Source organism: Leptonychotes weddellii, chromosome 15, assembly GCF_054177405.1.
Source record: "Leptonychotes weddellii isolate Sample4059 chromosome 15, ASM5417740v2, whole genome shotgun sequence".
Lineage (NCBI taxonomy): Eukaryota > Metazoa > Chordata > Mammalia > Carnivora > Phocidae > Leptonychotes > Leptonychotes weddellii.
In genome coordinates, this window is record NC_138383.1 from 2263724 (window position 1) to 2287989 (window position 24266).

Here is a 24266-nt window from a genome sequence, read left to right on the forward strand (position 1 = left end):
TTCTTTTTTTTTTTTTAAAGATTTTATTTATTTATTTGAGAGAGAATGAGATAGAGAGAGAGAGCACATGAGAGGGGGGAGGGTCAGAGGGAGAAGCAGACTCCCTGCCGAGCAGGGAGCCCGATGCGGGACTCGATCCAGGGACTCCAGGATCATGACCTGAGCCGAAGGCAGTCGCTTAACCAACTGAGCCACCCAGGCGCCCCTCAACGCAATTCTAATTACAATCTCAGTAAGTATATTTTTTTCTAGAAATTGACAAACTAATTCTAAAATTTATATATGGAAACCTACAGGATCTCAAATAGCCCAAATAATTTCGCAAAAGAAGTACAAGGCCTCCCAGGATCTGATTTTAAGACTTTCTATAAAGCTGTCGTTATCAGGACAATGTGGTATTATCGGTGAAAGAATAGCTAGATGGAAAGAACAGAATCAGGAGTCCACAAATAGACACACCAACATGCAGACACACACGGCCAATTGGTATTTGACAAAGGTGACACGGTACTTCAATGGAGAGAGGACAGTCTTCTCAGCAGCGGTGCTAGGACTGCTGGACACAGGCGTGCAAACAGACCGAACTTGGGTCTCATGCTGCGACAGGCATTAACTTGGAATGGGCCACGTACCCACATGGAAGAACTTAGCAGGAGACACAGGAGGGATCTTCATGACCCTGAGCCAAGCAAAGATTTCTTTGAGTGGACATAAAAAGCATGAGCTATGAAAAAAAATTAATTAATTGGGCTTCATCAACATTTAAACCTCTGCTCTTCCAAAGCCACTGTCGTGAGAATGGGAAGACAAAGCCACAGACCGGGAGAAAATATTTTCAAAGCACACATCTGAGAGAGGACTTGTATCTAGAATATATGAAGAACTCTTGTAACTCAATAATGAGATGAACCACTCAATTTAAAAATGAGCAAAAGACACTTCACCAAAGAAGGTATATGGGTGGCAAATAAGCACATGAGAAGATGCTCAACATCATTAGTCATCAGGGAAATGCAAATTTAAACCTCCATGTGATACCACGACTCATCGACTAGTGGCTGAATTGAATGGCTAAAATTAAAATGATTGACAATACCAAGTGTTGGTGAGGACGGGGGAGTAACTGGGAATCTCGCCCACTGTGGGAGGGAATGCAAAACGGAACAAACCAAATTGGAAAACACACTGGCAGTTTGTTATAAAGCAAAATATGCACGAACCAGCAATCCCGTGCCTGGGCACTCACCCAGGAGAAAGGGAAACACACGTCCACACCAAGACCTGTACAGACTGTCATGGTCTGTCTGTCTGTCTGTCTGGTAGACTGTCATGGTAGCTCTACCCATGACACCCCAAAACTGGAAAAAAAAACCAGGGAAATCCATCAACTGGTGACCCGATGAACACAGTGGTGCACTCTTCGGCAATAACAAGAAACAAACCACTGATCTCGCACCATCCCACGTGGGGATGAAACTCAGAAGCAGCATGTCGAGTGGAAGAAGCCCGCCGAGGAAAGACGCACACTGTGTGATTCCATTTACCGGACATCCTGGGAATGACAGGGCTGGCAGGACAGAAAGCAGATCAGTGTTCACCGCGGGCTGGAGGTGGGGAGAGGATGCTGACTTGGGGACGAAGGAAATGGCCTTTTATCTTGAGGGCACCGGGGTACTTGCCTCTGTCCATCTGCCAAACTCACAGAGCTGTGCACCGAAGAGGGAGAGCTTTTGTACATAAGAAATCTGTACATAAATTAGCCTCAATAAACCCAACTTAAGATGAAAAAACTACTCATTTTCTTTTTTAGGAAGTAACAGCCTTATAAATGTCTAAAATTTGACAATAAAAATAAGACGACCAATTTAAAAAGACACAGTCACAAATTGCATGACAGAAGTCTGAACACGTGGTAAGACATACGCACGGGAGAAGAGATGCCTGTGAGTGCCCAAAATGCTAATAAATTGTCATTGTCACCAAAGGAAAAAGACAGTGGTATTGTAAACCTTTTTCTCTGTTTTTCAAATTTCCTAGAATGTGATCACTTATCCTCGATAAAGATTATTTTTAAAAAACACACTTTAGTGGGGCACCTGGGTGGCTCAGTCGGTTAAGCACCCGACTCTCCATCTCAGCTCGGGTCTTGATCTCAGGGTCGTGAGTTCAAGCCCCGAGTTGGGCTCCACCTTCAGCGTGGAGCCTACTTAAAAAAGAAAAAAAAAAAGTTTCATGAAGGGAAAAGATCAAATGCTGATAGGTCAAGTAACATGAAGACTGAGAATTGATCACTCAATTTAGTCAATGTATATGATTTAACATGGTTCCTGTAGAGTGGAAGAGATGAAACTTGATGGGATTAAGCTCAAGAGAGATTAGAAAGTGTTTCTGGGAAAGGTCTTCTTTCTCCCTAGACATGGAAGACAAACCCATGGAGACCTTGGATATTCGGGCTGCCATCTTGAAAAACAAGCCCTACTCTGGGCTCCATGCTGGGCGTGGAGCCTACTAAAAAAACAATAATAATTACAAAAATAAATGAAATAAAAATAAAAAACACACTTTAAAAACTTCGTTGATCAACAGATACTAATAGAAAATAAATGGGATAGGGGACGCCTGGGTGGCTCAGTTGGTTAAGCGTCTGCCTTCGGCTCAGGTCATGATCCCAGGGTCCTGGGATCGAGTCCCGCATGGGGCTCCCTGCTCCGCGGGGAGCCTGCTTCTCCCTCTGCTTCTGCCTCTCTCTCTCTCTGTCTCTCATGAATAAATAAATAAAATCTTAAAAAAAAAAAAAAAGGAAAAGAAATGGGACAGACACGGATGGACTCTAGGACAAGGCCCACAGGTTGGGCCTGATCCAGTCAAGGGCTGAGAGGGAATCTGCTTGGGGGTCTGGAGGCCCCTCGGCTACAGCTCAACATCCCGGGGCAGTTATTGGCTCTGGACCCAGTAACTGAAGCTGAACCACACGCACGGGTCCAATCTCCCCCAATCGGTCATGACAGTGCACCATGCCCCCGCGGCACAGGGAGACCAGCAAGAAAGCGCAGACCAGAAACGTTGGGGCTTTCGGCCCAACGTGCAGCTCATGGACGAGACCCATGGGGGCAATGTTATGATGCCCCCCACCCCAAGCACTGGGAGATCAGATTGTCTCCTAAGAGTTAAATTGTAGACTCGGCATCGATGCAGAGATCCCATCGTCCCGACAAAGAGACTGCAGAATTTGGCTGGAACCTGATTGAGGGCATCATGTTATTGGGAAAAATCACACAGGTGTCAGAAGGGAAGAGGGGGTGGGCGGGTGATGGCAAAGGGCCATCAAGGCAGAGGCAAGCGTGTGGGTGGACTGCCCGGTGCTCTGGGAAGAAGCAGGAGGCTGGTGGGGCCCGGGGCCTCAACACTCCCTGAGCAGCGACCCGGTTATCGCCGGCCTCATGTTCTTTCCCGCGGGCGACACTCTGCCGGCCCAAGGATCAAGCATTAGCCCCTTTGGTGCTCACATTTCCTAGCGGACACGCGTAACTTGGCAGCCTCTGGTGGACCCAATCCCTGCGAGCCGACCCTGAGGACACAGACGCACTCACGACATGATAGCAAAACCCGGCTTCTGGGCCAGGGGACTCCCCTGGGTACAGGGTCCTGCCACGCCCAGACGGCGACCGGGGTGCTGGCCTCGTGCCCCATCGTCCCGACCATCAGCCAGGACGCCGCGAGCTTCCTGCATCTTCTAAACCGGTCTACATGCTACCAGCTGATGTTTGGCATTTAGTTCAGTCGCTGAACTGGCCTGCAAGCCATAAGCGACGCCGTATGTTATTCTTGCGATGTCCTGACCTTGGTTAATCTGCCTCAGACTTCCTTCTTCAGACCCTATGGTTGCAGAGGGCGCATCTCTGCAGTTACGCCCTTCACAGCAGCCCACGTGGGCAACGTGCTTTGAAGGCGACCTCACTCCTCTGGGCTGCAGTGTAGTTTTAGGGGGGACGCTGAACCAGACTTCCCATCCCTTGTTGTCAGGGGCGTCGTGCGCGAGTGTGCGCAGGTGTGTGCGTGTGCGTGTGCGTGTGAGCGTGCACCTATTTTGCTAAAACATCCACCCAACCCTCCATGGGTGCATATTTTAGAGACATGATATTTTAGGGGGCTCCCCGGCTGGCTCAGTCGGTAGAGCACGTGACTCGACCTCGGGGTTGTGAGTTTGAGCCCCATGTTGGTTGCAGAGATTACTTAAAAATAAAATCTGAAAAAAATTAAAATTAAAAAAAAGAGAGTTTAAAAACAAAGTGTTCAAAAACATGATTTTTTTTTTTTTTTCCGTTAGTCAGATGGGCGCCATCCCAACGGCCGAAATCTCGCCAGGCTCTGGAACCCCCGGTGGGGTGTGACTGTCACGGCCTTGTGGGGAAATACCTGCCAGGTCTGTGCATGTCCGTCCCCCAGAACTCCAGGCTCACAGAGAAGGCAATGCTATAGCGTAATGTGGAGCTATAATACTCCTGGGCGTGGTTGCAGTCCTGCAGCCAAGTCAGACCGCGAGGAACCTCCCCGCCCCGGTGGGAATCCCCCCCAGACGCGGCCCCGCGGCGCACTCCGCGGTGGGGAAGGAAGGAATGACCAGTCGTCCCGCTGAGATTCGGAAAGACCTCTGGGACCTGTCGGCAAATGAGAAAAGCAAGGCCCACGACGGTGTGTATGCCTCGTTTGCGGGGGGGGTTGTTTTGTTCTTTTTTCTTCATCACAGGACCAAAGAGGAGCAGTGCCTCCCAGCTGTCTGAGCACCGGAGACCGTGCTGCAGGGCTGACGAGAGCGGTTCATTCATCCTTCTGCCCTCCGCCAGGCTCGGTGCCGGGTGCGGGCGCCGGGCGCTGCCTCGGGAACCCGGCCACCGCATCTCGGTCCCCATCACCTGGGGCGGTTTGGGGAGTTGAGGCAGCACTGGGCCCGGAACCCCTGCGCCCGACTCCCTGGCCAAGCCACACAGGAGGGACGGAGGGGACTGGAGGAGGGCCCTCTTCCTTCCCCCTGGCGGGGAGATTAAGACAGGATTGCGGTTGGAACGCGGCCCTCCGCAGAACAATGGCTCAGGGATGGTTTCCGCACACAGGCGGTGAAAAGCAAAGCAGAGGGACACTCTTCCTTCCGGGAGATAAATACCCCTTTCTCCTTCTCTCACTGTTTGTCCTAATCTTCCCAGGAAGCCTGAGCACAAAATCTTTGCTGCTCCCGATACCGCAGAAAGTTTGAAAAGACTTAAGAAACGTTGAACGATGGTGAACAATAGGGAGCTTTCAGGGCGGAAGCTGAGGCTGTGGGGCTGCAGGTGCACGCCCTTTGTCCCAGCAGACCCAGCAGGAAGGGCGCTGTGGGCGCATCTGGGAGGAGGTCGGGGTGCAGTGGCCCCCACCTCCGCGGTGCACCTGCAGGGCAGCCGGAGGCCCTCCCGGGTGTGCCCATACCTGAGTGCCTCCTGGATGGTCCTGTGGGCCTCGTCGCGATGCTTCATGCCCACCAGGCAGGTGGCCCACTGCTGCAGGATGTGCCTTTTCTCCATGTTGATGGCGTCTATCTCCGTGCAGGCCTGCGGTGGAGAGTCAGGGTCACGTGGACATTGGTCTAACCTCATTACGCTCAAGGCCCCAAGAGAATGTCCGAAAGCCCCAAATGTCCTGAATCATCTCCTTTCCCTGCGTTACCCTTGCTTTTCTTACCACGCACCAGCAAAAGGATAAATGTGAAAAGAAACACAGCTCTAAAGACACATCGAGACGCCCACCTGGGCCCTGACTCCGCGCCCCAAGGCGCTCAGTGCCAGGGGGTCGAGGAGGAGAAGAAGGTGTCCAGCAGGGACGGACACCCATCATACCCGGACCCCGGACGCCGGGGGTGGGAGGGTGTCGCTGATTCTCACAATGAGTCCTGTCCACAGGCCAGAGTTTCGGTCATGAGAGATGGGTACAGCCTCTGTGCCTGAGACCCCCTCCCTGAAGAGCTTGTGCTGTCGAGAATGACCTGGAAGCTCCGTGGGAGCGTCCGTCAGGCCCTGTGCATGCACGTGCGTCATCGTATTCTCTATGTTGTTTTATAACCTGGAATTAAAAATTAGCGTGTTGTGCCCAGGTTTCCATGTCAGCAAGTATTTATTTGACTGTTGGGACAGTCTTCCACCGCACGGATATACCATGACTTTTGTAACCAATGCCCTCCCCTTGGGACTTTGCCATCATACCCAACACAGTGTTCCCACTGAATCTCTATTCATTTTGCTTGTGGAGTTTTTAATGTAAAAAATTTTTACTTGCATGCCTCTTCAGTAGTTTCCTTGGTGTGAAGCCCAGGTGATATTTAGGAGGGGGCAGGGGCGTTTTGGGGGGTGGGGGGTGTAGGGGAGCACATGTGTTTTTGCTACCCGCCTGGGAGCGCCACTCCCCCCTGCGCTGGTTTCGGGCTATCAAGGGCTCCTCATCCGTTCATTCCGTGTCTCTGGCGCACCTGCTGTGGGCCACGTGCTGCTCCAGGTGCAGGAAGGCAAAAGGAACAGGACGCGGGGCAGCCCTGCCTGGAGGGAACACACCCAGCAGGGAGGGGCAGAAGGCACCGGGAGGCGTAAGCTCGTGTGTGTGTGTGTGTCCACGACCATCCCGCGGTAGAACCGGGCACGGGGTATTTCCTACTGATCTGCACAATCTCTTCCCACCACCAAACTCCCTGGTGGGTCTCCTGTCTTTTCGTGTTGTTGGCGGCACCCTCAACCTCCAGGGTCTGTGGTTGGCGTGCCTCGCCCTCCCCATCAGCTCCGTTAGTGTCTGCTCTCCGCGCTAGGTTTAGAAAGGCCTCTGCAACTCTGAATTTAAAAAATATTTTTCTTGGGGTGCCTGGGTGGCTCAGTCGTTAAGCGTCTGCCTTCGGCTCGGGTCATGATCCCGGGGTCCTGGGGTCGAGCCCCGCATCAGGCTCCCTGCTTGGTGGGAAGCCTGCTTCTCCCTCTCCCGCTCCCCCTGCTTGTGTTCCCTCTCTCGCTGTGTCTCTCTGTCAAATGACTAAATAAAATCTTTAAAAAAAAATATTTTTCTTGTATTTTCTTCCAGTACATTTCCCCCATTTACATTCTTGATCCCATCTGGAATTCATTTTCGTGTCTGGTATGAGGAAAAGATTTGATTTTTCCCCAAATGATTAACCAAATGTCCCTGCTCTGCTGTGCATGATTCATGTGTTCTCCATTAATTTATAATCCACTCAAGTTTTATGTAAACCTTTGCTTCTTTTGGGGGTCTACTCGTAGGCTACCATGGCCCACCTGTCTATCCCAGACCACAGGGACACATCATTTCACCTTCCAGGCTTTAGAGTGGGCAATATTTGGTAGGGCAACGTCAGGAGGACCCGCCAGCCTGGTGTGTCTGGGACTCTCCTGCCTTTAGCACAGCAAGTCCCACATCTCAGGAGACCCCTCCGTTCTGGGCAAAACCCGTCCTGAATTTCCCTTTCCCAAACAATTCCTGGCCAGTCCTCCGAATGTATGCTTCGGATAAACCTCAGAATCTCTTTGCTAACTAAAAACTGCCTTTTTTCCCCCTGAAATTCTAATCAGAACACATTCTAGACCCACAGGCTGGAGAGCCCGGGCCGCTTTCCCACACGGACCCAGGTGTGCCTGTCCGTTTCTGCAAGCGTTTTCTTTTCCCCAGTGAAAGTGGCTTGTTTCCTTCGTGTCGTTCCTGCGCACACGAGTGCAGATGGTGATTCGCAGATTAAAAAAAAAAAAAAGAAGACGTGGCAGTGCTGGTTCCTGGTGTCGACCTCGGAACGTGGTGCTGCACTGAGTCCTTCCCACCGGGGCTCAGCCGCGTTAGGGAGGCAAGAGGCCACTCCCGCGAGGACCCGGCCGACAAGCAGACTCAGATGTCCGGCTTCCCGGAGGCCTTTCGAGCTACCACTGGCTGTGGCCGAATAGAAACGGCCCCGCCCCACCGTCCCCACCGTCCCCACCGTCCCCACCACGGGTCAGCCTGAGCTGCTTCAGGAGGCACACCGCGGCGGCAGGAGCTGCATCCATCTGGCCCTCGGCAGCGAGCCGGCGCCCTGCGGCAGGCACTAAGTGGGTGTCCCGAAGCCGAGCGCGGTGGTGATGCTCCTACCTCGCTCACGGCTTTCCTGAGAGCCCGCGTGTCCTCGGCCTGGGCACAGCTCTGAGCCTCCAGCAGCGCGATCTGCTCTTCCAGATGGTTGGCTTTGGCGGTGAGCTGGTCCACGTGAAGGTCCTGGGAAACAAGACCACGGGCCCCTCCAGCACACTCCTCCACCAACTCCCGACCCAAGCCAGCGAACCCCAGGCCGGCCGCAGCCTCCTAGGCAGGAGGCTGAGCGGAGGGACTTTTGGGAAATCGAAGGTTTGGGGGTAATGGCAAATGCGTCGAAGTCGAGAGTACCTGCTTCTTCTTCTCCACCTCGGCCCGCATTCGCTCCACCTCGGACTTCTTCACCACTTGCTTCATCACGTGGATGTCGTCGCGCAAGTCCTGGTCTATGTTCTGCATGTAGAAGAGATGCAGAGCCAGGCTCTCCAACTCGGCTTGCAGAGCCGCCACTGCGGGGGAGGACGGGGAAGGCCGCTCAGCATCCCACACATGTTGTCTCGGGGCCCAGAGCTCCGGAAGGCTCTCCGGCTGCCCTTGTGGACCCAGCCTGGGAGCCTGCTGCTTCTAAACCACAAAGACTCAGACTTTGCCATCAAAGCCTTACAGCCTAGTTGGAGAGACAAAGATGTACGTAATCCGTGTCCAGCATCACCACGAGCCGCTCGGTTGCCCGCCGTGTCTTAGAGGCCCTCCCCATGCCTAAGGATCTGCTGAGACAGTGTCAGGCTACGAGGCCTCGCGTTAGTCTTACAGATTTCTTACCGCTTAGCCATTGGCAATCTTAGGTAGAGTCCCACATCCTGGGAGGAAACCCGCCCAAGGGGCGCTGAGCTCTGCCACAGCCCCCCCGGCCCCCCGGACTGAAATGGCCATGTGGGGGCACAGGCCAGGAGCACCGGAGCTTTCCTCACGGGCCAGGCTCACCAGCACAGCACTTCCACTCCCCACTCAGAGCCACATGGCGGATTTCCGTCCAGCGCTCGCAGGAGACCGCACCCCGAGGAACCGACTCCTTTTAACAAAACTCACGGGAGATTGATTTATGAAGCCAGATTACCAATTCGTTTAGGGAGCTAACTCTCAATCAAGAGTCATTTGCTGTCTTGCATAGAGCGTTCCTTTATAGGTGGATAAATGCACGCAGAACACCGATTTATAGAATAGAAATATAAATTCACCCCGCTGAGTGGCAGGCATCCTTGAAGGGTGTAGCTTAACCCTGAAACACATTATTTTGCACCCAAGGTGACTGTAAAAATTCCAACGCTGGCGAATTCTACGGCTCCTGCGTGGGTAGGAACTATGGGGGGTGGGGAGCAGAAGCAGGGACAGGGAGGTGTTGTGGTCAGAGCAGGCCGGGGCGGAGACTGCATTTGGAGAGAGGGTCTTCACAGAGGTAATTAATGTAAAATGAGGTCCTGTGAGTGGGCCTAACCCCTCGTGGCTGGTATCCTTAGGAGAGGAGATCAGGACGCAGACGCACAAGGGACCACCAGGTGAGGCCCCGGGGAGAAGGCCCCGGGAGAAGGCCGTGGCTACAAGCCTGGGAGATAGGCCTCGGGAGGAACCAGCGCTGCCCACGCCTGGCTCTCGGACCTCCAGCCCCCAGGACATGAGAAAACAAGCCCCCACGGCCGCCGAGCTGACCGATTCACCCTCCCACCTAAAACGTGCGAGACTCACGTCAACCCTTCCTTAAGAGCGCTGAGTTCAACCCTGCTTTGCTTCACTGAGTAACAAAAAGTCAGTACTTCCAGTGCTTGTTTAAATCTGCATAAATATCAGTGGAGTTGAACCTAGTTTCACTGTTTTAATGACCATGTTTGTCCCTCCTCCAAATCGCTTGCTCATGTCCTTGGCCACACAGCTATTGGGACGTTTGCCTCTCACTGGGCGGCTTCTAGGAACTCTTGATGCGATCAAGGCAGGGTGGGCAGAACTTGAAGACGCCTCCCAGGGCCTCTGCCACCTGCTGTGACTGCTGTGATGATGTTGCTTATCTGTCCCAAGGGAAATTACCGGGTGGGCCTGGCCTAAGCAGGTGAGTCCATCTAAAGCAGAGAGTGGTGTCCAGCTGGTGGCGAAAGAGGAAGTGAGGGAGATTCTCAGGGTGAACTGGATTCGATGAGAAGGAAATTCTCTGCAAAGCTGGCCCGAAGAAGGGAGGGGCCCCATGGCAAGGGACGTGGGAGGCCTCCAGGAGCTGAGAACCACCCCTGCGGACAGCCCCGAGAGGAAGCAGCCCGTCAGTCCTACAACCCTGAGGAGCTGAATTCTGCCAAAGACATGAACGAGGCTGGAGTCGGATGTTCCCGGGTGTTCCCAAGAGACCCAGCCAACCAGCATTAGGGTTTGGCTTTGGGATACCCACGAGGGGAGCCCAGTTGGCCACACCAGGCCTCTGACCTCGGGCCGTGTGGGCGTGCAGACACACGGGCTCGTGTTGAGCCCTGAAGTCTGTGGGAATTTGTTTCCCGGCAACGGAAAAGTAACTCGGAACATATGGAGGTTGTCACGGATGTGCAAATGGGGTTTGCCCCCAACTTGTGTTTGTCTTTTAACTTCGTCATGCTTCTTGATAATTTTCATGTTTTTGTATAAACAAAACTGTCAAATTCCTCCTCTGTGGCCTCGTACTTCACATCACGCTCCGGAGACCCGCCTCAGCCCAAGATGATTAACAACAACAACTACAGCGGCCTTACATATTCCTGTAATGCTTCTGTGATTTTCTTAAATATTTACTGCAGACTTTATTTTTTGTATAGTGTGAAATAGGGGTCTAAGTATGCATTTCCAGATGGCCAAATGGTCAAGCAAATATGTATTGGCTTAAAGATGCAGTCTGTCCGTTTATCTAACCTGCAGAAAATGGCTGGATCCCCACGTGAGCTCCCCAGCATCCTCTGCTCTCCACCATCCGTGCTTCTTCCCCTTTGGTGCCGTTCTGGTTTTACTGCTGTAGATTGATACCGTGTTTTGACACCTGATAAGACTATTTTCCTTCATTATCTTTCCTTTTCAAAATTTTCTTGGGTAGTCTTGTGCATTTAATCTCCTGAGTAAACTTTAAGATCAATTTGTGCAGGATGGGGAGCTTTTTACGTATTGATACAGAATCTTCTCGAGCACACGTCGGGAAGCGGGAAGCGTGGGTATGGCACAAAGCTACTTGTTTAAAAAAAAAAGATACCCTCGTAACTTTGCTTTTATACGCAAAAACATCTTTAAAGAAACACTCGAGAACCAATTCCACCCCCCCCCCCCGCCGGCCCCGGGCCCCGGCCCCGGGTGCCTCTGTGGAGGGTCCTGGGGGAAGGGGAGGCAGGAGACTTCCCATCCCAGAGCTCTCGACTTTTGAGTGATTACTTCTTGAAAATGAATAAATAGGGGCACCTGGGTGGCTCAATTGTTCAGCTCTGCCTTGGCTCAGGTCATGATCCTAGGGTCCTGGGATGGAGCCCCGCATCGGGCTCCCTGCTCGGCGGGAAGCCTGCTTCTCCCTCTCCCACTCCCCCTGCTGTGTTCCCTCTCTCGCCGTGTCTCTCTCTGTCAAATAAATAAATAAATAAATAAAAATAAAATCTTTAAAAATAAAATTTTAAAAAAGGAAAATGAATAAATAAACGCCTATGTCAAATAAATTTAAGGTCACCCAAAATACCCCATCGTGGACTTCAACTGGAACAGCACTGAACGGCATGTTGACTGGGACAGAGGCGACACGTCCGTATCGTGCAGCTTTCCTCCCAGTAACAAGGCAGCTTTACTTATTGAAACCTGTTTTATGTCCCGTAGCGAGATTTTATTATTTTTCTCCGGATAGGCTCACTCACTTCTTGTTAGGTTTATTCTAGGTATTTTATGGTTGTTATAATCATGATGGATGAGATTTTTTTTTTTTTTGAATTTAGTTCTTAACTGGATATTCCTGGGATAGGAGAAAATGCTAGCTCTGACATTCACCTACTTTACTTTCTTTACTGTTTCTAGTACTGGGTTTTTGTTTTTGTTTTTAATTATTATTGGTAATCTTGGATCTTCTAGGAAACAATCATATGATTGGTAAAGCATGAGAATTTCATGTCCCAAATCCTCACCTCATTTATTTTGCCTGTTGGAGGCTCCGGGACTGTGCCCATGGCCTGGGGCGGCTTCCCCGTCTCCCTCCTGATCCTAGCTGTACCTTCTCCAGTGTTTCCCACTCAGGACAGTTTTCTGGTTCGTTTCTGAAAACATTATAAAGAACTTTCCTTCTACCTAGTTTAGGATGGATGGTAAGTGTTTGCAAAGACCCGTTTTGCATCCACCCAGAAAATCCTTTGTTTTTCCCTCTCCTTTAACTTACTAATAGAATGCCTTAAATTAGCAGCTTTCTTAATTTCAAATGATTCCTGAATTCCATAGGAATTCCACCCTTCTCTGTTTGCTACTAATTTATTTAGGATTTTCTTGCCTCCTGGTGGGATGGCTGTGTAGTTTCTGTGTTGGAGGCTGTCCGTGTTTGCAGCCAGGGCTATCCTCCCCGTTCTAACACCAGCCTGGGAAGTTTCCCAGATTTCCCGCCCCCTGGAGGGCTGGACAGCATGGGGGGGGGGGGTGTCTGTTCCTTTCACAGTTAGTAGCGGGGACCCGTCCATAACGAACAAACTGGTGCTTTCAGGGGAAATCGATGTCTGACAACGTTTTCAGTTTGTTCAATGATGAACCCAGTACAGAGCGTGGCCTTCTTGAAATGAAAACCAATAATGCCTCTGAATTGTCCTCATTCCCAGGGCTGCTACTTGGAGGACACATGTTTTGTTCTTCCCCGGGCAGGCCAGAAGTTTACTCAGCATGTTGGTCATTTCAAAAATGGAGTATTTTTATCTCTCAGGCGAACTCGTTTTTTTTTTTTTTTTTGTACCAGTTTCAGCTATTTTACTTTATTAACTCCCTCTTCCTACCTCTTTTGTTTCTGCTTTGTTTTGTTTTGTTTTTTGCTCTTTTTCGGCCTCTGGAGTAGAATGTTTGATTTTCGGTCTTGTTAATGAAAACTATGCAAGGTCCTGGGTTTTATCGGAGTGCTTTCCGCTGAATCCAGAAGTCCTGATACGTGGACTCCCTTTGCCACTAAATCCCTAACTAGTCGGTGATCTCTGTGTGGACAGGACTCTGTCCTCTTCCCTTACAACGTTCCGAGCATCGCTACTCTGTCATTTATGTTTGAGACCTGTGATTCTCAGCCCCAACTGCACATTAGAATAACCTGGAAGGCTTCAAAAAACAAAACAAAACAAAAAACCAAGGCAAGAAACACAACATCCGGGGCCTTGGCAGAACAGCTGAACAGGGGGTGTGTGCCTGGCTGTGTGCGCCCCAGGGGCTCCTGCCAGGGACAGCAGGTTGCTCTCCGCCTGCCACAGTATGATTCTGTCCGGCCTGGAACCCGGCAGCATTTTTTCCCTTAGCTTTGGAATTTAAAAATCTCACCAGCTGTGCCTAGGTATGTTCATTCTGTTTTCCAGCTGTCGGGTCCTCCGAGCACCTTTATATTCGAAGACTCACCTTTCCTGAGCTCACGCTGATGTTCTCCTCTGATGTCGCCCGTGAGCGTCCCTGATCTCCTGGGACTTCCGTCTGATGGGCATCCACGGTTCCAGATCTCACACCCATGTCTTATATCTCCTTCTCAAAACATCCACCACTTGGGGTTTTCCCTCTGAGTTCGGGGAAGAACTCCTCAAACTGGCCTTTTGGTTTACAAGTTCAATTTTCGGCAGTATTGCTTTGTCTGTTTAGTGACTTTTGTTTTGTTCTTTTGGGAGGATGGTTATACTTTTTAATTCCAAGTATCCTTTTACCTAACACTGTGCTCTCGTTTTACTGATGTGACGTCCTCTACAATCTCACACTCTTTTCTGTTTTTGGCGTCCACTCTGTCTGTCCAGCCCTATCCCCTGCAGTCTGGGGGCGCTGCCGAGCACTCGCATTTTGATGGGAAGTTTCAGTGACTCTCTCCCAGGGGAGGCACGCACTCGTGGACATTCTCCAGTGGCAAACACCCACGTTTCAGGGCAGCAGCAGCACCGAATTCCCTAGTGCTCGGAAGGGAGAAAGGGTAATGTTTCTGGAATCCTTGCTTGGTTGAACAGCTTCTGTTCCTGTTTTGGTGACCTCCAGAAAGGACACAAAGTCCAAGAAGATGTTTGCATCTCTCCAGAAGCCTGGCCACACTTTGAGCCTTCACTGAGTGGCGCTGGTGTGGAGCACGTGGGGGGCCTGGGTCCTCTTTCAGGTCGGTCTAAATTCTGTCCCACCCGGAGCATCTTTATTGTTTTTGCATGAATGTCACGTTCTTCTCTTCTTGGTATTTTCTGTTAATTTGGTGGAGATCAGGGAGGGTGCTTGATAAAGGAGCACTTAGCCTGACTCTGTCAATCCAGAAAGTTCTGCATTTCTCAGGGTCGGAAATGTCTCTTTGCAGCCACAGTTAGAGTGTCCGTGTGGTTCTGTTTTCTGTGTAGGCTGTTTTCCCCGTTGTGGTAATCATACACAGCTGATAAACAAACTTGGGAACAAAAAACCCCACAGACTGAAGTAATCACAGCAGAGTGCGAAAAGCGAGGGTTCGCGGGGCCCACAGCCTGGCCCTGTGCAGGGAGGTGTTTTACTGGGCAGAGACCTATTGCCTCATCTGGTCCGAAGCCTCCCGGTTTCGCCAGGATCTGCCGTACAGCCGGGGCTGCGGCCATCCCCTGGGCCGTTGTGCTTGGGATTGGCCGCATCCGTGGGTTCCCGCTTATTTAAACCCTGCCCACCTCCAGCAGCCGGCCAGCCTCTCCGAATGTTGACTCTGCCTGCCTGCCTTGTTCGCTGCTTGGCCCAATCAGGTGCCTTTTAAGACACTGACGCCTTCCTTCCCTAAAAGGCTGCGAACTCCCCGAGGACGCGACCACATCGCGCTTTTCTCGACGCCCTGGGATGGCACGCAGGGATGCCTTTCCGGGACGAGCTGGCCTGTGGGACCTCCCCGTGGGGGCGTGACAGCACGCGGGGATGCGCCACTGGATTGCGAGGGCACTTGGGGATCGGGGCGCCATGGCAACCGGGACCCCGAGCCTTACGCTTCTTGCGCTCGTTGTTGGCGGTCTCGCAGGTCCTGGCGTAGCGGAGGCGCACGCTCTGAAGCTCCTCCTCCCTCTGCCGCCTGGCGCACGCCGCAACCGAGTGGAGGTCGTGGTTTTTCTCGAGCTGCATCTGCAGGCGGGCCAGGTGCTGCTGGACTCCGTAGAGATCCACGCCCAGCTCCTGCCGCTGCACGCGGCTTTGCTTGGTGGCCACACTCTGTGGGGGAGAGAGAAAGCGGGTCACGGGCCGGAGGCACACAGCTGGGCAGGAGGCTGGACAGGCAGATACGCACCAGCTCTTGAAGTTCCAGTTTCAGCTTCTCTATCTGGCGGTTAAGATGGTTCTTCAGCGCAGCCTGGAACCTTACCATCAGGGGCTGAAACGACGCAGAAGCAAGCCTGGTTGCCCTCCTGCCCAAGCAGGGCGCCGCCTAAGTCGCCAGAGCTCCCCCTGGGGGCACCAAAAGTACTTCCACGCTGGGTGCCCCTCACTTCTGCCAGGGACTTGCGCCGGCAGCCATAGACTAAGGGCACTCAAGGTCCCGTCCCAGGCACTGAAGACCTGAGTACGCATTTTGGCAAAAAGACAGAGTGGGCTGGAGTGGTGGTCCTGGTTTCTCCCCAGGGATGCGGGAGTGACGCCAGCACCGAATGAGCCCTGAGCCTCTTTTCCCAGAGCAACCGCCAATCTTTCCCACCGGGAGCACCCTGGCTTTCCAAATGGGCTCATCCAATCAGGATTCGCCTTCGCCGCTTGCCAGAGGGTGGGGCGTGGGAACTCAGGTGGTGCGCTCCAAGCAGGGGCTCTGAACTGGGGTGACTGTGCTCCCACCCGGCATCCAGGATGTCTGGAGACATTTCTGGCTTCACGGCTAAGGGGCAGGGGCGCTCCTGGCCTCTAGCGGGTGGAGCCGGGGGTGCTGCCCTGGACAGCCCCGCCCCAGAGAGTGACCGGGTCCCAATGTCGGCAGTGCCAGGGTTGAGGATTGCTGACTCTGGGCGAATGAAACAGAAAGGAGAAGACACCTCACAGAGCAGTTTTGCAGAGTGGGCGAGGGGTGGGGTGGCGCTGGGGGCAGGGCGTGGGGCGCGGGGGCACAGGCGAGCTCAACAGCAGGTGAGGGGGCGCCTCTGATCGCGCTCCGTGTCAGGGCCCCAGCAGGGCCTGGGAGCACGTGCTTACGTGGTCGGGGTCCAGAACCACCAGCTGGTGTCTGTCTTCCTCGGCCTCGTCACTCCCCTCCGACTCCATTCTCTCGACAGTCCCTTCTTCGGCGGTGCCCAGCTGCTGGATCCGTTCCAGGAAGGCCGGCGGGGCTCCTCTCCCCGGCTGCGCACCAGGCTCCTCTGGGGGGCCATCTGGGGGCAAGCATTACAGAGGGGTTATTGCAGTGGCTAATGAGGCCACTTTCCAGGTGCTGTCAGGCGAGGCTGATTTCCAGCCTCATGCAACACAATGGAAAAGAGAAAGAAAAGGCATCCCATGGGTTAGGGCTCAGAAACGCTGCTTACAGTGTCTTCTGTTCATCAATCTTCTATTCGTTGGTTCAACATGTTCCATAGAAGGGATCGCATTTTAAAGGTAATGCGTATTACCTTTAATACATTCCAAGAAGGAAATATATTTTGTAGATACTTTTTTAGACATAAATAGTGAACAGAAGGTGCCTTCTTACTCATGGACTACCTTGATTTTATTTTATTTTTTTTGAATGGGAAACAGCTGATAAGATTGAAAAGCTGTATCAGTGAGGCTCTAGTTCCAGCTTCCCTATCCTCCTGAGCTGGAGAGATCCTGTTCTGTTTTAACGAGTTTAAAAACTCGTTCAGATGTGTGCTGTCTTCACCTCACTGGTGAGTGATGCAAAGCTTTGTTAGTTGCACCATCCATGCTCGTGTATCATAAGGAATAAGAAATATCCCGGTCTGCTTTCCCACATCCGCAACACTGGGATACGGGACAGGGTATGCCGAGCGACCCTTGGAGACTCAGCAAACACGCAGGCTTAGGGGTGTTGTTCCCGAGCCCCTCTCTGAGACCAGGAGGCAGTGAGGGGTGGCGGTCAGGGGCTGTGGTTTGGGACGTCATCGGATCTCTCAGTCAAGGTCTGGTTCTGCCACATACTCGGGTAGGTCACTAAATGACTCTTAGAGTCTTTGTAAAATGGGAGAATGGTTCCTACCTCATTGGGTTACTATAAGGATTAAATGAGATAAAACACAGTGAATGCTCCATAAATATTATTCCTATCTGTTAATAACATTTCTATCTTTCAGCTCCCAGCTGAATGGGAAACGAGGTAACAGATGATAAATGAGTGGTACCCCTTGCACAGAAGGGGATATGAAGGGGCTCATCCCGTGGGCAGGACAACCCGGCAGGTGCCACGGTACCTAGCTCCTGGATGAAGGGCTCCTCCGTGCTCAAGAGCAGCTCGTCAAAGTCTGAGGAGGTGATGCTGCTCCCCTGGCTCAGTCGGAGGCGGTGTCGTGCCCCCAGAGGAAAGACTTCCTGCTGGAGCCCTTCACCGGATTTTTTCTAGAGGAAGAACAACCAAACCTAAATCAATGAGGCCTTAATCAGGACTGAAAAGTTATTTGATTTTGATCTATTGCAGTGTTCGAAATTCAACATAATTGCTGAAGCGTGGAAAACAATTTGGAGGGGCGCCTGGGTGGCTCAGTCATTAGGCGTCTGCCTTCGGCTCGGGTCATGATCCCAGGGTCCTGGGATCGAGCCCCGCATCGGGCTCCCTGCTCGGCGGGAAGTCTGTTTCTCCCTCTCCCGCTCCCCCTGCTTGTGTTCCCTCTCTCGCTGTGTCTCTCTTTCAGAGAGAGAAAGAAAGAAAGAAAGAAAATAGCTTCTCTTGTTAAAAATGCCTGGCTCCATTTGAGCTTTAAAAGAGACTCTTACAATTATTACTGTTGACGATAATTATTGCTGATGATGATCTGGTGAGGATTAGTAACAACAATGACCCTGCATAACACTCTTTGAGGCAGATATGAGTCACCTCTGTTATCTGAGGGGGAGCAGCCTCATGGAAGCTAAAAACCTTGCCCGAAGTTCACACACGCAGCCAAGGGCAGGTGCAGAGTTGGGATGCCTCAACCCGCCGCTCATGCTCTTTCTAATACTTCCTCAGATGATGCTGATTCTAGAAACCATCTCTGAGGCAGCCAGAACCGTGATGATAGTAATGGGGGCCCAGAGTCACAAGCCCACCTCTGGGGTGTCCAGAAAGGGCTTCCCCTACCAAGAAATCGAGGAGGCATCCACACGCCAAGACACGAAGCAGCTCCCACTCTGCAATTCCTGTTCCTTCTAAGGACTGAGCACCAGCCGGGAGGAAGGGAAATAGGGCTCTCACTCAGGTTTGTCTCTGCCTTTCTGGTTGATCACATTTGGAAACTGTTTCCCGGTAACTTTTCTAGAAATGGGACCCGAGGATGGAAACTGGGTTTATAGCTCAATTAAGTGACCCACACCTCAAATCTCCTGGACATCTTACAAGGTGAAGACAGTTGTTTTCTGAGCTTAATTAGCGATCATCAAATCATGTTACTCTCCAAGGTTATTAACTCTTTAGGGGTCACCAGGTGGGGTGGGATTGTGGCTTTTCGGTTCAGAATGGTGGCTGCGGAACAAGAGCAACACGGCTGCTTGACTCTGGGCAGGGAAGGCCGTCCACCCGCGTCCTCATCTGTCCAGGGGGGTAATAACAGTTCTCACCCCAGAGGGTTGTGGTCAGAGTCACTGAGATGGAATGTCAAGGGCAAAGGCATGTCCAGACCAGAGGTGAAGATGGAGGAATGTAACCCTGCTCCTCGCTTTCTTTCCAGAACAACTCAAACCTGCAGCCAGCAGCGGGGGCAGAGGAGAGCGGGCTTCAGAGGCCGAACCCGTGGGGAACCCTCACAGCACAAGTGCCAGGCCCGGGCCCGGTGACCAGAGTCCCCACAGAGGACAGCCTGCCACAGTCAGAGCCCAAATATTTGGGGGCTGGCCTGGGTGGGCTTGGCCCAACAGTGATGAGAGTGACCAGGGCAGCCCAGTGTGGGGGCGTCCGGGTTCAGGTGGGGTGAGGACAGTCCACGTGGGGGTGGAGAAATGCAGTGAAGGTTACATCCGGGGGATGGATCAAGTTAATAAGTACGTTAGGGAGAATGGGGACTAGCCTTCTCATTGCTGGAAAAAGGACTTGGACATATGGAAGGGGAGGGCACGGAGAGGAACCCACTCAGTGGGGAGTTGTGTTAGAGAGGGGTTGGTGTGAGCTGTGTCTGAATGCGGCGTGTGGTGTGTGTATGTGTCATGTGTGTATGATACTGAGAGAGCCTGGGGACAGTGGACCTAGCGCCCAAATCATGACTTCTGAATTTTATTTTCCACGAAAAGAAACCAGGCTCCTGGAGAAATGTCTGATTCTAGGGCCGGGCACTCTGTGCCAGAGAATGAGAAAGTGCTCCAAGGATGACAGCGGTTACAAGAAAGAATGATACCCGTGTGTCGGAAGGACACAAAGGCCAATTTAAATGGGCTCTCACCGGCCAAACTGGGGACAATTTCTATTCAGTGTTGTGCTGGAAGTTCTAGCCAGTGCAAGAAGGCAAGAAGAAGATATAAAGGGCATCCAGATTGGGAAGGAAGAAGTCGAACCGCCTTTATTCACAGAGAACATGATCATCTTTATGAAAAATCCTATGATTCTACAAAAAAAAAAAAAAAAAAAAAGAGCTACTAGAACTACCAAGGGTGTTTCACAGTGTTGCTGAATATAAGATCAATATACAAAAATCAGTTGTGTTACCATATTCAGTACCGCAGCAAACAGCTGGAAGCCATTTCCAAGAGCATCAAAAATGCAAAATAGCTAGGGACAAATCTGACAAAAGATGGGCCTATACACACTGCTCAGAGAAAGATGAACTCCTAGCAATATGGTGGTAATCTGTTGTGATTTGAAATCCTCACGTTTCCTATCGTAACCAAAAAGAGCACCTTCCCATACCATTTTTCTTAAATGCAAAGGGGCGGAGGAAAACCTCCCAGTGGAGAAGCCTCGGGGTCTTCAGCACCATCACTGGTCATGGGACAAACTACAATCAGGGCACTACTGCGTGGGGCATAAGGAGAACCAGCCTCCCCCTGTGACCCCTTTCCAAGGGATCATAACCCAGATCGCCACAAGAGGAGAACCAGGCAAATCCAAACTGAGAGCCATTTTAAAGGTGGCCGGCTGGTGAGCTTTGGAAGTGCCAAGGTCATTAAAGTCAAGGAAGGATTAAGACCTAAGAGGTGGGACAGCCAAAGGCAACATGTGATTTGGAACTGTACCTCTGCTCTGAAAGGTGTCACTGGGACACCTGGTGAATGAGGCCTGAGCATTATTTGGTGATGTAATGACAGTTCCTGAGTTTGAGAGCTGTATTTCGGTTGTTTGGGAAACACGCACGGAAGTTGGTGGCCGTGGTGCATCCGATGGTTGACTTACTCTCCAAGGCTTAAAAAAATAACAAGTTCTTCTAATCCTACTTCAACTCTTCTATAAGCCCATGCTCATTTAAAAATTAAAAAAAAAAAATTGTAAGACCATAACTACTGTCATGATAATCATGATTATCTAGAATTACATTGTCCAGTATGGTAACCACTAGTAACAGGTGGTTATATAAATTTAAATTAATTAGAACTCTCATTAAAAACTCAGTTCCTCCATCTCCCAGGCCGCATTTCAAGTGCTCTGTAGCCCCTTGTGACTGATGGCTGCCATGCTGGACAGCAAAGGTAAAGAGCATTTCCATCACCATGGAAAGTTTCACTGGAAGGCCTTGTTCTGGAAACCAGAAACCTGGATGCCCTTACATGGAATGTTCCCAAACCCAAGGTCCAGAAACTCTTGGCATTCAAGAGTGGGTCCCGAGACTTAAGTTTGCTAAGAAATTTCTAACAGAGATTGCAATTTGTTTTTATAATGTGCCCCTGAGTTGCTCACATAGGGTGACAAACCACAAAGGCAGTCAAACACTTTCATAAAGTCGACCTCGGGGCACTTACCGATCTGCGAGCTCTGAGTCCAGAAGCATCCCGGCCTATTTGCTCGGGTGAGTCTACTACTTGCCGGGATGGCTGTGTGGAGATGTCCCCCAAATCTCTGGATTCTGATGGACGGGGGGCTTCTCTGTCTTCAGGAACACGTTCCCTCCCTACATGTTCATCCGGGTATGTGGGGCCCGCTTCCTCTTGGGGCACCGCCCCAGCACCGACTTCTGAATAAGCCAGATCTACAGAGCTGACTTTCCCTTCAGGGGAGGCAGCTTCCACATCGGATTTGAATTCCCCTTCAAATTCAAATTCGACTTCATCCCCTTCAAATTCAAATTCGACTTCATCCCCTTCAAATTCAAATTCCTCTTCCGATTCTACTTCTCCACTGATTTCCACTTCTCCATCAATTTCCACTTCTCCCTCAGTTTCCACTTCTCCCTCAGTTTCCACGTCCCCCTCCGTTTCCACTTCTCCCTCAGTTTCGATTTCTCCTTCAGTTGTGACTTTCCCAGAGGCTTCAATTTCCTCTTCAGAAAGCTCGGCAGCACCAACAGCCTCGTCAATGTTTTGGTCACCGGTCTTCCCTGTGGGTGACACCTGCAGATTTGTGGCAGGAAAAAAAAAATCAGGAAACACAGTCAAAAACTCCTGTGAAGTTCTGCTCGTAATTGTGTAATTACATTGGTGGGAAAACTGCGTCTGCACACACCTACGTGTCCCTGGAAGATTAAGCTCCATATTCTACCTGTTCTCTCCAGTGTTTGTAATTTTTTGCGTCCTTTGTTAGAGAACCTGAGTTCTGAAAACCTCGGGGGTGATCTGAGTAGGGGATGCGGGGCATCCCAACTAGCTGCCAGCGCTTAAGAATGGGGAGAAAGGAAAATGAGTCTCTCTGCAAGGGGACTGAGTCTGTTCTAGTGCAAGGTATAGGATCCCCGTGTAGTTTTCTTGAGCAGAACTCTTAACTCTCTAATTCCCAGTAAAGACAAGCCCAGCACAGCCCACCCCACAGGGAACTTTACCCTGTCGCCTTCATTATTCTGGGCCTCCTCTCCTTCAGAAGTTGATTCGCCTTCCAGCTGAGACCTGGGTGCAGAAATACAGTTTAACAGTTTCAAAGAACAACGTTCTTTTTCTTGGCATTGATCACCTCCGGGTGTCTATATTCTTATTTACTTGTTGATTATATGCCTCCCCTCTAGGCTGTTGGTCCTGACTTTGTCATGTTTACCACCAACCCCAGCACTAGATCGTGCCTGACACCTGGAGGGAGGGAGCGTCACAAAAGAGTTGTTCCATGAATGAATGAAAAATAATTATGGAAACATTCAGGGAACACCATCAGTACAACAGAAAAGTCACCTTAAATATACTTGTGTCTGGGGCCAAACGGGAAAAGAAATACAGCGTAAGAGAAAGTTGCACAAAAGGTGCAAAGACTCTTAGAGACTCTTGGTTAGTTCCTCCATGATTTAGATAGTACAAAAACGTCATGATTTACATTCTTAAAATTATTTTTTTCTAATTAAAAATACAAGCTCATTTTTTTAAAAAAAGTCAAATACAGAAATGTGTGACACAGGCAACGAAAATCCTCTGTGACTTTCTCTCTTCTCAAGATAACCACTAGTAATAAAAGAGATTTAAGCGTATATTCTTGCAAATATTTTTCTATGCATTTAAACACACACACACACACAATTAGAGGCCACACTCTACATACTGTTTTTCACTTAGTCTTTTCTTTTAATGTAACCTGGACTGCTTTCCATGTCAGTATATATAAATCTATCTTTTAAAAAAAGTGAAACACTACTGAAGCGTCTAAGATAAAAGGTCCAATTCTTGAAAATAGTTTCTGTCCCCAGCCCAGCCCCCGCTCCTGGAGGTCTGGGGGTGGCAGGGGAAGAGTCGGGGTCCCCGCGGTCAGGAAGCCCCTCGGTGATCCTTCACACACAGGGAGACCTCAGGCAGGTAGAGATCCTGCCACCAGCCTCCGCGCTCTCCTGCTTTATGTACAAGGACGCAAACTATCCGCGAAGGCACGGCCGAGCATAGTGGTTGCCATGGTTACTGCGGGACGAGCGAGCCCCGGGGTTTCGAGAGCCCGGCGACCCGAGCGAGGGGCTAGAGGGAGGGGACCGGGAGCTGACAAAGGGACGGGAGACGAGAAGGGGCGCGGAGGGCTGGGGGTGGCCAGGGAGGCGCGAAAGGCCGGAAGGGCGGGATGGGCGGGGCAGAGGAGCGGGGAAAAGGGCGTGAGGGCAAGGCGGAGGCGTGGGGGCCGCTTCGAGACCCGGGACCCTCGCCCCGCTTACCCGCCGTCCTGGCCACCAGGCTCCGCCATCTCCCGTTGCTAGGCGACGCCGTCAACATCCGGCGGGCGGGAACCACGCGCGGGGCTGGAGCGGGCGGCGCGGCGGCCCGTCCTTTGTGCCACCGAGGTGCGCTGGAAACGCAGAGCACCTACGTACATAAATACATTAAAACATAAACTTAGTTTCTCCGTTTCTAAGTCCGACTTCTGTCCCGCCTGGCTCAGGTTCAGTAAAGCGACAACAGTGTCCACGAGCGTAGAGCCAGGCAACTCAGATGGCCCAGGGACCGCGCTGGGCACCCGGGGACCCGAGACCGCTCAGTGCCCCGAAGGTGGCAGGTGGAGGTGGGGGCGCGAGGGGCTCCGGAGCACACTGCACCTTGGGGGGGGGCGGGGGCCCCAGCCTGGTGCCCTCCCATCCATCTCCAGACCTGGGGTTGGGGGGGGTGCTCGGCGTCCCCTCCGCGGGGGTGCGGCGAAGAATCCTTGGCGGAGAAGGATGCTCAGTGGCTTTTTGGGGGGTGATGATCACTTCTTACCCCCACATAGGAAAAATATAAATGGAGAGGGCAGAACAGAGAGGGCGAGCGCGCACGTGGAGCGTCCCAGGGGTCCTGTCTTCACTGCCGGGGGACGCGGGGCTGCC

The 24266-nt window shown here is 51.6% G+C and overlaps 1 protein-coding gene across 1 annotated transcript in view; it reads right to left on the minus strand.

Moving 5' to 3' along the window:
* CCDC40 (coiled-coil domain 40 molecular ruler complex subunit) overlaps positions 1 to 23715 on the minus strand; it is a 37745-nt gene extending 14030 nt beyond the window's left edge. Inside the window, exons 1-11 of the mRNA XM_081805947.1 lie at positions 23622 to 23715; positions 22326 to 22389; positions 21313 to 21900; positions 17649 to 17793; positions 16438 to 16613; positions 15548 to 15631; positions 15252 to 15471; positions 8437 to 8594; positions 8146 to 8268; positions 4417 to 5585; positions 460 to 553 (exon numbers count right to left, since the gene is read on the minus strand). Coding sequence (XP_081662073.1) covers positions 460 to 553; positions 4417 to 5585; positions 8146 to 8268; positions 8437 to 8594; positions 15252 to 15471; positions 15548 to 15631; positions 16438 to 16613; positions 17649 to 17793; positions 21313 to 21900; positions 22326 to 22389; positions 23622 to 23650 — 2850 coding nt within the window. The 5' untranslated portion in view covers positions 23651 to 23715. The remainder of the gene's footprint in view (positions 1 to 459; positions 554 to 4416; positions 5586 to 8145; positions 8269 to 8436; positions 8595 to 15251; positions 15472 to 15547; positions 15632 to 16437; positions 16614 to 17648; positions 17794 to 21312; positions 21901 to 22325; positions 22390 to 23621) is intronic.
* Positions 23716 to 24266: the final 551 nt, after the last annotated feature.